General features: G+C 45.6%; 1 protein-coding gene across 12 annotated transcripts in view; it reads left to right on the top strand.

The window, feature by feature from the left end:
- Positions 1-12,801, top strand: part of LOC142466673 (uncharacterized) — an 83,562-nt gene extending 70,761 nt beyond the window's left edge. The window contains exons 2-7 of one of the 12 annotated variants that reach the window (XM_075571941.1): positions 1,284-1,468; positions 2,899-2,996; positions 4,056-4,198; positions 4,626-4,851; positions 4,958-5,086; positions 10,820-12,801. In XM_075571941.1, the coding sequence (XP_075428056.1) occupies positions 4,178-4,198; positions 4,626-4,851; positions 4,958-5,086; positions 10,820-12,681 (2,238 nt within the window). In that variant the 5' untranslated portion in view covers positions 1,284-1,468; positions 2,899-2,996; positions 4,056-4,177 and the 3' untranslated portion in view covers positions 12,682-12,801. Of the gene's footprint in view, positions 1-1,283; positions 1,469-2,898; positions 2,997-4,055; positions 4,199-4,238; positions 4,250-4,625; positions 5,229-10,818 lie in introns of those variants that run through there. The other 11 variants (XM_075571942.1, XM_075571943.1, XM_075571944.1 and 8 more) reach the window with 11 other exon arrangements.
- Positions 12,802-14,340: the final 1,539 nt, after the last annotated feature.

Here is a 14,340-nt window from a genome sequence, read left to right as displayed (position 1 = left end):
AAGTGACGTTCCCCGTCACGAAACGCGTAGGGAGGAGCCTAAGGAGCAGTGTCCCAGTCATCCCAGCCGCGAGTCTTACTGAAGACAGTGACGTCACACTAGAGCGCCGGATACACGCGAGGTACACGCGGTACCGGAGCGGACTACCAGTGACTTAGGCGGCTGTGTGTGTGTGCTGGGCCGAGCACTTTTTTATTGTATTTTAACTCACCTCCTTCTGTGAGTATTTTATCGTGGTTTTGGGCAAGTGCCATTAAAGATTTATTGTGCTGCGCAATCCTCTGTCCTTCTTTTTGTTCCCTAAACGGAGTAAGAGGTACAGGATTCCTGAAGACAGGGGCTGCAGAAAGATCCCTTCTATACCCACGGAGGCCAGGAACACCACGAGGGGTTCGTGCGACATCAAGAGGCTTCCAGGGCAAGAAGGCTTAAAGAACAGATTCTCTCCCCTGCACGTGATCTAGCTACTTCTAGTAAGTAGGCAATTCAGATATACATCATCATTTGGAAATATTATTGTTTGTCTCAATATACTGCGCAATGTTTGTTCTCTGCTTGATATCTTTAATATGCAGGATCAAGCACAACATATGAGAAGAACCATCTGTTTTGATGAACTGTGAACTGAGTTTGTGCCCAACCGGACTTTTCAGGTTGTAACCATTGAACTATCATTTCATCACTTGGCACCATTTGGGACTATATATACATTATTTTTTCCATTTTTTCATTGTTTTTTCACATATATAAGCGCCGGGTTATGTCATCTATTTTTGTGTTTATTTAATTAGTTAGAGATATAAGAGATATCTCAGTAGATCACCAGGAAGCTCAGTTTAGTAAGTGCACAGCACTGTAGTAATAGCATTAGGTTTAGCGCTTTACACAGTATATTTGTAATTTAAAGCTATACAAATAAAGACATACAATACAACGCCTTGTTACATCAACCCCACTTTCTGTGTAGTTGCACCGGAAGAAAACACAAGTGACACAAAGGTGAGTTATCTTGTCGAGGAATTTTTAATTACAACAGAGTTTTCATTTATTTTTTAAGTAATAAGAAAGTAGTCACTGGTGTGGCCTGTGGCTCCCATTCCAATCAAACTGTGGGTACATACAAGTGAGCCATTGTATATACATTGCTCTCCATTAACTTCTGTTCTCAAAAACTGTAGAGAAGAAAGAAAAGACAAGTCACATTATTATCAACTTGTATCTTTTTCCAGCTCTTGTATAAAATAGACATTACTTTGAGACCTCACTAACTGTCCCAATTTTAGGTTTGTAAATTGGGTGAGAAACAAGGAAGAACAGAACCTTGTGGCGTTCCAGTACCACAGGAAAATCTACTACAGAACCTGCACAGACCTCCCCCCACACACAGAGCTCCTAGTTTGGAGATGAATATGGGAAAGAGCTCGGTATCAAGGGGGTGCGCTGTGGAAAAGTAACGCACCAGCACAAGGTAATCAGTAATATGTGTGTTACGTGGTTTTTACATCTCTATTGTCTTATTACTGATGTTAAATTGCAAATAATGATAGGAAGTGAAGTAAAGTGCGCAACTACATTCAATTCACAAACGTGAGGTGATAAACTGTGATAATATAATCAATACGTGGCCTTTTGGACACTGGAATAGGAACGTCTGCAGCTGTGAGACCAGGGATGGCTCAAAACACCCCCTAAACGTTTAAACAGAATACACAAAAATACAGCGCAAAACGCTCTTAGGGGGCTATGCACTAAGCAGTGATAAGTTGTTTTAAGAGCGCAAAGTGCTTTTAGAACGTGAAGTTCCGCCGAGCGCTATGCACTAAGCCGCGCAAACAGGCATTTTGCGCTCTAAAACTGGCTTTTCCTTTAAAAAAATTTCTAAGTCCAACTTTGATCGTACGATCAGCTGTTTGCGCTGAATCCTGCCCTTCTGCGGGATTCACTAAGCAACGCAAACTGATCGTACGTTAAAGTTGCGCTGAATAAAGCTCACCAACTAAAGGCTGGTGATAACAAAAGCTGGACTTAGAAAAAATTCTTTGTTTACCTTTTTGCATGCGCAACAACCATACAACAGGCCGGCGGGTGTCCCCGGCTGACCCCGCAAGGGTCCCCGAGGGAGGCCGAGGGTCGCGCGGGTGTCCCCGGCTGACCCCGCGGCCGTCCCAGGTCCCCGCGGGAGTCCTGGGGAACCCGCGGGCCTGCGGTACCAATGTTGTGCCAACAAAAATACTAAACATTATTTCTAACTAAATACACCCCCCTAACACCTACAGTACAATAATGTGCAACATAACTATTATCCAGATATGGATAATAGATTATTTGCCCATTATTAAACACTGCATTAGCATACCTAAATAAAGTCAATAAAAACAGTAGCCAGCTAATCCAATCAATACAAGCAGTAACAACATCAACAATTATTTAATTAAACCATTAACCAATGAAACCAATTAATTCCTAAACCAACTCAAAATGAATAGTAACACTAACCAATCAAACCAATGAATTACTACAACATTAATGAATGTAAACATTAAAAGACAAATAAATACATTCAAACAATCTCTGAAAGAACCATAAAACGCATTAGCCAACATAGTTCAACATTAACTACAAACGAACACCAATCGCAAACATTTTATTATATTAAGCAGGAAAAATACAAACAATGACATCCACCTAATAAACTGACATTAAAAAAACCAACAGCAATACCAAACCAGAAATGTCCCCAAATGTTGTGATAATAATGTATTAATCTGTATCCTAAAGTGGTACAGATTAATATATTATCAGTCAATGTGCCTCCCCCAAAAAATCAAAAATCACATCCAATGAAAAAACATGTTAAAAGAGACATTTACAAACATTGAATATATTACTTACCATTAGAAGCGGTGGCCCTCCGACTCCCGGGGTAACAGGAAGCTCACGTACCTTGAAGGCCTCCAACAGCATCCGATGCCATCCGCCATGAAGATCAAGCAAAGGTATTGTATTGTATGTCTTTATTTATATAGCGCCATAAATGTACATAGCGCTTCACAGTAGTAATACATATCATATAAATAACAAATAATATAAATAACAGATCATGGGAATAAGTGCTTCAGACAACATTAAGGAAGGAGTCCCTGCTCCGAGGAGCTTACAATCTAATTGGTAGGTAGGGAGAACGTACAGAGACAGTAGGAGGGAATACTAGTAAGTGCGTCTGCAGGGGGCCAAGCTTTATGTGTCATGTGTCCATGATTATCCAGTGCTACTCAAATGCTTCTTTAAGCAGATGTGTCTTAAGGTGAGTCTTAAAGGTGGATAGCGAGGGGGCTAGTCGGGTATTGAGGGGAAGGGCATTCCAGAGGTGAGGGGCAGAAAGTGAGAAAGGTTTAAGGCGGGAGAGAGCTTTAGATACAAAGGGTGTAGAAAGAAGACATCCTTGAGAAGAACGCAAGAGTCGGGATGGTGCATAGCGAGAAATTAGGGCTGAGATGTAAGGAGGGGCAGAAGAATGTAAAGCTTTAAAAGTGAGCAGGAGAATTGAGTGAGGTACCCAAATCTTCTTTTTTCTTTCTTTACTCAACGTCTTCTATCTTCATCTGTAACCATTTCTTGTTCTTCTTTATCTTCTTTCTTCATCTGTCAATCCAAAATACCACATGATAAATCCCAGCCGATGCTGTCTCGTCGGCTTCTTGGGCTCAAATGAGGCGTCACGGCCTTAAATATGGCTTGTGACGTCACATTTAGCCTCAAAATGGTGAACAGCCACCTGATTGGCTGTTCAAACCATGTTCCGACTTAAATTCTTTTTTTTTTACATGACGTCACTTAAAGGGAATGATGCCAGCCAATCAGAATGGCTGTGCTTCATTTGCCTTTAAGATGACGTCACGAAGCCGGCGTCACATGGTATTTCAGCCAATCAAATCGTGGGAAACAATTCCACACTCTGATTGGCTGAAATACCATGTGACGCCGGCCATTTGAGCCCAAGAAGCCGACGAGACAGCATCGGCTGGGATTTAACATGGGGTATTTTGGATTGACAGATGAAGAAAGAAGATAAAGAAGAACAAGAAATGGTTACAGATGAAGATAGAAGAAGGTGATTAAAGAAAGAAAAAAGAAGATTGGGGTACCTGATCCGGATCTTCATGGCGGATGGCATCGGATGCTGTTGGAGGCCTTCAAGGTACGTGAGCTTCCTGTTACCCCGGGAGTCGGAGGGCCACCGCTTCTAATGGTAAGTAATATATTCAATGTTTGTAAATGTCTCTTTACAGGTTTTTTCATTGGATGTGATTTTTGATTTTTAGGGGGAGGCACATTGACTGATAATATATTAATCTGTACCACTTTAGGGTACAGATTAATACATTATTATTACAATATATGGGGGGCAGTTCTGGCTTGGTATTGCTGTTGTTTTTTTTAATGTCAGTTTCTTAGGTGGATGTCATTGTTTGTATTTTTTCTGCTTAATGTAATAAAATGTTTGCGATTGGTGTTCGTTTGTGTAAGGCCGCTACCCACGGCGCCCGCTGCGGCTCTTACCTCCGCTGTCGGGGCGCGTGGCACCCGGTCACGTGGTCCCCCTTCTCTCCCTTCTCCTCCTGCAGCTCCTGCTGCCCATGCGCGCCGCCGTGGTAGACCCGCGCGCGCGTCTACAGTTCCTGTTTTTCTTCCCGGCGAACTCAACCCGCCCCTTCCGTCGCGCGCGCTACCATGTCCATCTCCACTGCCGCCAATGTAATTGTTCCGTTCCCACCTGTCCTGCATCCTGCCTCAGCCTATCAGCGCTCTACCTTCATCTGACATCACCACTGGAGGTTCTCATTGGCTCCTGTCAGTATATAGTGCTACCAGCCCAGAGCTGATTGCTGAGCATAGTCAGTCTCTAGTTGTGCTTGCTACAAGCTACTTCGCAGTCTGCTCTTGTCTTCTGTTACAGACCCTAGCTTGAACCTGGACTCCCGATCTCTGGCACCCTCGAACCCCGGCTCGCCCAACGGACTTCTACCTTCTCCTCGACTTTGGCTTTGGACACCGACTACTCTTGATCTCTCCAACCCCGGATCTGGCAAGTACCTCTACCACTCTATACTCTCCTGTCCCGAACCAGGCTATCTACACGACTCTGCTAACCGGACCCGCTCATGCGGCTGTAGGGCGGTGGTTTTCCTGTATCCCCACCTCGGCCTCGCGGTCCAGTCCGGTTTGTGGTGAGCACTCCTATATTCCCGTGACAGTTTGTAGTTAATGTTGTACTATGTTGGCTAATGCGTTTTATGGTTCTTTCAGAGATTGTTTGAATGTATTTATTTGTCTTTAAATGTTACATTCATTAATGTTGTTGTAATTAATTGGTTTGATTGGTTAGTGTTACTATTCATTTTGAGTTGGTTTAGGAATTAATTGGTTTCATTGGTTAATGGTTTCATTAATTCATTGTTGATGTTGTTACTGCTTGTATTGATTGGATTAGCTGGCTGCTGTTTTTATTGACTTTATTTAGGTATGCTAATGCAGTGTTTAATAATGGGCAAATAATCTATTATCCATATTTGGATAATAGTTATTTTGCACATTATTGTACTCTATGTATTAGGGAGGAGGGCGTGAGGGGGGTCGTGTATAGATGTTTGTTAATTCTTTTTTAAATATACATTTTAATTATAGTGTAGATGTGCAGGGGGTCTCCGGAGCAGACCCGTGTTGGTTTCAGGTCCGAGGACCCCCTACTTCAGGAGATACAGGCTCCATTATGGGGTGCCGGTATCCCCTGCACTTTGAAGCATCCGCGTCACGTGACCAGGACATTGAAATTCTGCAGGGGATACCGGCACCCCATAACGGGGCCTGTATCTCCTGAAGTAGGGGGTCCTCGGACCTGAAACCAATGCGGTTCAGCTTGGGAGAACCCCTGCTTATGTACACTATAATTAAAATGTATTTATTTATTGTACGATCGCCTGTAACAGCCTTGCATGGAGATGGCAAATCTCCATGCAAATGTTACAAGCGGCTTTTTTTTCAATCAGCTAGCGTACGGGAACTTTAAGTGCGATAGCAGGGGGGAAATACATTGCACGCACGATAAGGCCTGGGACCCGGTGCGCCTGGCGGCGTGGGCGGCCACACGCGAGTTCCCCACCAGCAGGGGAATCCTCCCAAGCCGGTCCCGGTCCCCCCTGGCTGCACAGGTCACTACACGCTGTGACGCGTCAGCCGCTACGGGATACAAGAGAATTGTGATCCCTAGCGTTGACGCGTCACGTGGTGTGGCTGTGAGCCAATGAGGAGGGGAGACTTCGGGAGGAGGAGAGGCTTCGGGGAGCGGGGAGGAGTGTGGAGGGAAAGCAGCGTGAGTGCCTGTCTGTGTGTGTGTATGTGTGTGTCTGAGTGCCTATCTGTGTTTGTGTATGTGTATGCCTGAGTGCGTGAGTGCCTGCCTCTGTCTGTGTGTGTGTGTGTGTGTGTGTGTGTGCCTGAGTGCGTGAGTGCATGTCAGTGTGTATGTGTGTGCCTGAGTGCATGAGTGCCTGCCTCTGTCTGTGTGTGTGTGTGTGTGTGTGTGTGTGTGTGTGTGTGTGTGTGTGTGTGCCTGCGTGTGCCTGCGTGTGTGTATGAGTGCCAGCCCGAGCCCGTGGAGGGAGGGAGGGGGGGGAGAGTAGCGGGTCCCTCCGCTCAAGCCACGCCCCCCCTCCCACTCAAGCCTCCCACTCCCGCCCACCTCCCGCTCCCTACAGACCGCATATCGCGTTCTGTGTATGTCAGCGCCCCGCTTGTCTGCAGTGCGGGAGCGCTGACGGAGGGAGCGGGGCCTTAGCCTAAGCTAGTTTTGGGCACGTCCGATAGAAAATGGGCTGCGGGCCTTAGTGAATCGCGCCGCCGGCTTCATTTTTTATCGGACGTGCTAATTTTTTTCAGGCCAGCGCGAAAGCTCGGAGCTTAGTGCATAGCCCCCATAGTGTATTAAAAGAGATATTGTTCATAGAAAACAGTACAAGTAAATAATGTGTGTACATTAAAGAGAAAATAAACAGGTATGTCAGGGGTTAATTGTTACCCATGCGCCAGACAAATCGCCAGATAAGATGTCATCAGTAGTGGTAGGAGCAGCTTCCCGTCTCTGGATCTCTTAGCCACAAGTCCAGAGACGGGAAGCTGCTCCTACCACTACTGATGACATCTTATCTGGCGATGAGCGTATGCTATGAGCGTATGAAACAGTTACAGACCAGGTTAAAATGTGAGATTTGAAAGAACTTAAACTGGTGGTGGATGTGAGAGTCTCTGGTAGGTTGTTCCAGTTTTGGGGTGCACGGAAGGAGAAGGAGGAACGTCCGGATACTTTGTTGAGCCTTGGGACCATGAATAGTCTTTTGGAGTCTGATCTCAGGTGATAAGTGCTGCAAGTGGTAGGGGTGAGGAGCTTGTTCAGGTAGCTGGGTAGCTTGCCCATGAAGAATTTAAAGGCAAGACAGGAAAGGTGAACTTTGCGCCTAGACTCTAGTGTTGACCAATCTAGTTCTTTGAGCATTTCGCAGTGATGTGTGTTGTAGTTGCATTGGAGAACAAAAAGACAAATTGAATTGTAGAGGGTGTCAAGTTTGCTAAGGTGGGTTTGAGGAGCCGAGCCATATACTATGTCTCCATAGTCAATAATTGGCATTAGCATCTGCTGTGCGATACGCTTTCTGACCAGGAGACTTAGGGAGGATTTGTTCCTGTAAAGTACCCCTAGTTTGGCATAGGTCTTGTTTGTCAGGGTATCAATGTGCATCCCGAATGTTAAGTGGGAGTCAAACCATAAGCCCAGGTATTTAAAACTAGTGACAGGTGTTAGGGTGGTGTTAGCGTTGGTTCTAATCAGGAGCTCAGTCACTGGAAGCTTTACAATTTTAGTCTTGGTCCCAAATACCATTGTTACAGTCTTGTCAGTGTTTAAAAACAGTTTGTTTTGGGAAATCCAGTTTTCGAGTCTCAAAAAGTCAGACTGAAGTATGTGTTGAAGGTCAGAGAGGTTCTGGCTGTGTGCATATAGGATTGTGTCATCTGCATACATGTGTATTGAGGCTTCCTTACAAGCTGTGGGAAGATCATTAATGAACACTGAGAAGAGTAGGGGCCCCAGAACAGAGCCTTGCGGGACACCACAGGTGATATCCAGGGGGCTGGAGTTAGAGCCTGAGATGGACACATGTTGGGATCTTCCTGATAGGTAGGACTGAAACCAGTTTAAAGCATGTTTCCCTATTCCAGAGCTCTGGAGTTTGTTAAGCAGGATAGCATGATCAACTGTGTCAAAAGCCTTTTGCAAAATCTAGGAATAATGCACCAGTGAGTTGTCCCCGTTCCATTCCACACTGGATTCCATTGCAAACTTTTAGCAGGGTAGTTACGGTGGAGTGTTTGGGACGAAACCCAGATTGGAATTGGCTAGGGAAATTTGTCTTGGTATAGAAATCGCTTAATTGGGAGTGGACACATTTTTCCATGACTTTGGATAGAATTGGGAGAAGTGAGATTGGCCTGTAGTTTGAGACAGTGTTTTTGTCCCCAATTTTGAAGATTGGGACAACTCTGGCAGTTTTCCAGGTCTTAGGGATATGGCCTGCAGACAGGATAGAGTTGACTATGGACGCAATTGGTTTGGCAATGGCTGGGGCACCAAGTCGTAGGAACCTAGATTGTAGTAAGTCGGGTCCACATTGGCTGCTTAGTTTTAGTTTGAGGAGCGCTTGTATAATCTCCTCTTCAGATACTGGGCCAAATTGAAAATTGTGGGCAGTGTTGGGAGGGGGTGGGACTGTAGGGGGATGAGATTCAGGTTTGTGGTTTGGGCTGCGTTTCGCTAATAAGTTAGTTGCACACCCCACAAAGTAATCATTGAATGCATTTGCAATGTCAGTGGGGTTTGTCAGAGTAATATCCCCCTTAGTGATATTACTTGGTTATTGATGGTTAGGAGGCTGGAATATATTGTTGATAACCTTCCAGAAGTTAGCTGGGTTTGATGTATTCTGGTGGAGATTGTCAGAGTAATATTGTGCTTTTGCATGCCTTGTTTGCGTTGTGCACATGTTCCACATGCATCTGTAGTGATTGAGATCCTTGGTAGTGCCAGTTACTTTGTAGCTTTTCCACAAGGCATCCCTGAACTGGTAGAGTGCTATAAGGTCAGGCTAACCCATGGAAGGTGGGCCCCCTGTACCCTTATTTTGCGTAGTGGAGCATGGGTATCGCAGAGTTTTAAGAACTCGGATTGGAAATAGTCGAGCGCAGAATCAGGGTCGGGAATTAAATCGATTCTGTGCCATGGGCAGTTGGTAAGGTCATCCAGAAACTGTTGTGGGTTAAAGTTTTTAAATGTTCTAGTGAGGAGAACTTTAGGGCTTGAATGGGGCGGTTTAATTTTTCTTACACAGTACACTATTGCATGGTCACTGAAAATATCAGGAAGGATGCCAGAGGATTGGATTCTGCTGGGGTTTGAGGAGAGAATCCAGTCTAGCAAGGAATGGTTATGCGATTTCAGGTTTATCCGTGTGGGTTGGGAAATGAGTTGCGATAGGTTAAGTGACTTGAGTTGTATCTGGATTTTGTGGTTTTTAGGGTCAATCCAATTGAAGTTGAAATCCCCAAGAACTAGCAGCTCACTCTTCTCATTCAGAGAGGAAATGGAGCCAAGAAATTGGGTGATATCAGTCAGGGATTGTAGACGGGCTTTAGGGGGGCGGTAGATGCCAGCAAGCAAGATGGGCTTAGAAAAGGGGAGGCAGATTTTGCCAACTAGAATTTCAAAAGAGGGTGGACTTGGTGGGCAATTTAACAGTGTAAATTGTAATGTGTCTGCAATATAAAATAACACCCCTCCTCCTCTCTTTGACCTATCTCTCCTAAAAATGGAGTATCCCTGAATGGCAATATTTGCATCAGGGGTTTTAGGGGATAGCCATGTTTCTGTAAGAACGATGGCTTTGGGTTTATGCATAAGGCACCATGCCCTTAGTTCGTCCAGTTTGGCAGCAGGCTCCGGATGTTTATATGGGCGACAGATAGCCCTTTTTGGAATTTAAAGGTGGAATTCTCAGGGGCATGGGACAGAGCTGAAATGGGAGGACCTGGGTTAGGTTCAATATCACCTGCTAAAGAGAGTAACAGTATGAGTAGAAATTTGGGTAGTTGTTTGCAAGTTGTAAATTTGTGGTGTTTGCCATTTGAGTGAGCAGTTGTTGGTGTGCTGGTTTTTAGAGTTCTCCACCAACATTCAGTAGATAGTGCAAGGCTTCTGAGTAGTCCAGGGGGTATGGTGATGTTGGGTGTGGGCCAGGATGGAGGAGTTTGTAGTGGGTAGAGGGAGTAACATCTCCATGAGGCCAGGAGAAAGAAAAAAGTTAAAATACATAGCAGGTTCATGATGCCAGAGGTAGGCAGTGCTGCAAGGAGCTGTTGTGAGCAGAGTGAGTGTGTGCAGACTAAACACACACAGTGATTCACTCACAGACTCACACACACACACACACACAAAAAAGTCATAGTTAGTATAAATATAGACGTGCAAATAGCTAAAACGGGGGGAGGGTTTGCTGAGCACACGCGTTCTAAGTCAAAATTCTTTGCATTTTCTCACTGAAATTGTGTTTGGTTTTTAAATAAAAACATCACCATCACAAATACAATTTCTGTGACAAAGGACAAAGAAATTTCACTTAAAATGCGCGTGCTTGGCGCATACACACTTTTTTTTGATAACTAATGCCTAATTTCGCCTAATTTTCTAATTATGTATTTTTTTTGTCTCGTCTAGTACAAAGACGAGCGCCAATAATCCACCCATGCCAACACTGCAAGGTTGCTTTTAGCAGTCAGGATTACCTCCTCAAACATCTGAAGTTCAAACACCCAAATGAGTATATGGAAAAGATGAGGACAGAACAATCTTGCAAAATTTCAATAAATATGACAGAAAATGCATCTTTCAACCAGTCAAGGCAATTAATAAACAATGTAACTGCTTCTCATTCCAAAAGATATATATTAGCTGCTGCCACAGGAAAAGATCTTGGAGAAAGTGGGAAGAGTCTGACTTGGTTATCAGACCAGAATCTACAGAAGAGAACACAGACCGGGGAGAGACCGCATAAATGTGGAAATGGATTTATTGACTTATCCCACCTGAACACACACAAGAGAACTCACATAGGGGAGAGACCGCATGTATGTGGGGAATGTGGGAAGGGATTTAGTAAGTCATCCCAACTGATCAGACACAAGAGGACACACACAGGGGAGAGACCGCATGTATGTGGGGACTGTGGGAATGGATTTAGTGACTTATCCCAACTGATCAGACACAAGAGGACACACACAGGGGAGAGACCGCATGTATGTGGGGAATGTCGGAGGGGATTTAATAACTTATCCACTCTGAACAGACACAAGAGAACCCACAGAGGGGAGAGACCGCATGTATGTGAGGAATGTGGGAAGATATTTAGTCGGCTATCCAACCTGAACACACACAAGGGGACACACACCGGGGAGAGACTGCATGAATGTGGGGAATGTGGGAAGGGATTTAGTAACTTATCCTGTCTGAACACACACAAGAGAACCCACACAGGGGAGAGACCGCATGTATGTGGGGAATGTGGGAAGGGATTTAGTCAGTTATCCAGTCTGAACACACACAAGAGGACACATACAGGAGAGAGACCGCATGTATGTGAGGAATGTGGGAAGGGGTTTAGTCAGTTATCACATCTGAACACACACAAGAGGACACATACAGGGGAGAGACCGCATGTATGTGGGGAATGTGGGAAGGGATTTAGTCACTTAACCAGTCTGAACACACACAAGAGAACCCACACAGGGGAGAGACCGCATGTATGTGGGGAATGTGGGAAGGGATTTATTAAGTTAGATGACCTGATCAGACACCAGAGGACACACACAGGGGAGAGACCATATGTATGTGGGGAATGTGGGAAGGGATTTAGTTTGTCATCCAACCTGGACATACATAAGAGGACACACACAGGGGAGAGACCGCATGCATGTGGGGAATGTGGGAAGGTGTTTTGTGACGTATCCCACCTGATCAGACACAAGATGACACACACAGGGGAGAAACCATATGTATGTGGGGAATGTGGGAAGGAATTTAGTCTGTCATACAGCCTGAACACACACAAGAGGACACACACAGGGGAGAGACCGTATGTATGTGGGGAATGTGGGAAGGGATTTAATGTCTCATCCAGTCTGAACACACACAAGAGAACTCACACAGGGGAGAGACCGCATGTATGTGGGGAATGTGGGAAGGGATTTAGTCGGTTATCCCACCTGAACCAACACGAACGGACACACACAGGGGAGAGACCGCATGTATGTGGGGAATGTGGGAAGGGATTTGGTCAGCTATCCAGCCTGAACACACACAAGAGGACACACACAGGGGAGAGACCACATGTATGTGGGGAATGTGGGAAGGGATTTAGTGGCTTATCCCACCTAAATACGCACAAGAGAATACACACAGGGGAGAGACCGCATGTATGTGGGGAATGTGGGAAAGGATTTAATCGGTTATCTCAACTGAATACACACAGGGGAAAGACCCATCTCTTAGACCAGGCATGTTTAGGGATAACCAGTGACTAAGACGCTCACATATAAGTGCACACGTGTATCTGTGTTACGCTAAAGCACAATGAAAAGTGACTTTAGTTTATGGTGCATAAAACGAGCATTTTAAAAGGATTAAAAGTTATTATGTTTTAATTGCAGGTTATTTGTATCATTCTTATAGTAGTTTTATTTAAAGAAAAGTGTTGTTCTTAATGTTTTATATTTCCATGCTGTTGGTTCTAATAAAATGTGCTTTTCCCATTATGCAGAAGCAGTATGTAGTCTCACTTAGCTTTGAATCAGAATAGTTGCCGGTCTGAGGGAGGTGTTCATATTCGAATCTTAGGCCAATATCTATGGTCAGGGTCCAGGAGACACACACCCAACTTTATTTTGTATTTGTAACTAACCCAGAATGAAAAGCATTTAGCTGTGGGGGGCAGAGGACACTTGAAGCCCCTTATTCACCTCTGGTTTTTGTTTGGGGCTAGTTCCGTTTTGGCGGGAAAGTGTGCCTTGTTTTACCAGGCAGATGTGGGACAGGTGTCAGGTGATTGGCTGAGGAGCAAGTGCTGGGCAGGTTGGCAGAGTGCTGTGATTGGACTGGCCAGAGGGGGGGCTTGGCTAGGGAGTTTGGGTGGGAAAATGAAAGGTGCGGTATATATAGACTGAGCAGAAGCAGATAGCAAAATTTCCTGAAATTAGGGGACATTGGCTGCCCCACTTCCCTCCCTATGTGTTATTATAACAGCTATAGATATATATTAGCACTATGCCCACATCTGCCTTGTATACAAGGCTCACTTTCCCGCAAAAACGGAACTAGCCCAAATCAAACTCCAGAGGTGAATGAGGGGCTTCCAGTGTCCCATTAGCACGTTTACCCACTGTCACCATGCTGCAACAGCATAATACACTTATATATATATATATATATTATAGTGTTCGACAAACCTATACATCTGCACGCCCCGGGTGAGTGGATTTAACACTGTGGCGAGCTCCTATTGGCCCAAGCAGCACACATGTTTTTTTTTTTAAAAATTCCCTGCTTGGTGCTGTTTAATTTTCCCCGCTCGCGCTGGAGGAAAAAAAAAAAGCCGGAGGCGGGTTCATGTTGCTGCAGGAGCTTACTCCGCCTCCGGCTCCCTGAGCAGTGCCCTCCCTCCTCCCCCGCCTCTCTGAGCACGTTTGTCCTCCCCGTCGCAGCCATAGAGTGCCTCCGCAGGCCCCTGCATATCCCCAATGGCCCCCGCATATCCCCAATTGCCCCCGCTTACCCCCAATGGCCCCCGCATACCTCCCAATGCCCCCCGCTTACCCCTAATGGCCCCCACATACCCCCAATGGTTGCCGCAAACCCCCAATTGCTGCCGCATACCTCCAATTGCTGCTGTATGCCCCCGCAGGCCCCCTCATATCCCCAATGGCCCCCGCATATCCCCAATGGCCCTCGCATACATCCCAATGCCCACCGCTTACCCCAAATGGCCCCCGCATACCTCCCAATGCCCCCCACATACACCCAATGGTTGCCACATACTCTCAATTGCCGCCGCAGGCCCTCGCATAATCCCATTGGCCGCCGTATGCCCCCGCTGGCCCCCTCAAACCTCCGATGTCTCCCGCAAGCAGCCGCAAACCCCCGCAGGCCCCATCAAATCTCCGACGTCTCCTGCAAGACGCCACAGG

The sequence above is a fragment of the Ascaphus truei genome, chromosome 15 (assembly GCF_040206685.1).
Source record: "Ascaphus truei isolate aAscTru1 chromosome 15, aAscTru1.hap1, whole genome shotgun sequence".
Taxonomy (NCBI): domain Eukaryota; kingdom Metazoa; phylum Chordata; class Amphibia; order Anura; family Ascaphidae; genus Ascaphus; species Ascaphus truei.
Note: the sequence above shows the minus strand (reverse complement) of the source record. Positions and strands in the feature narration are given on the sequence as shown.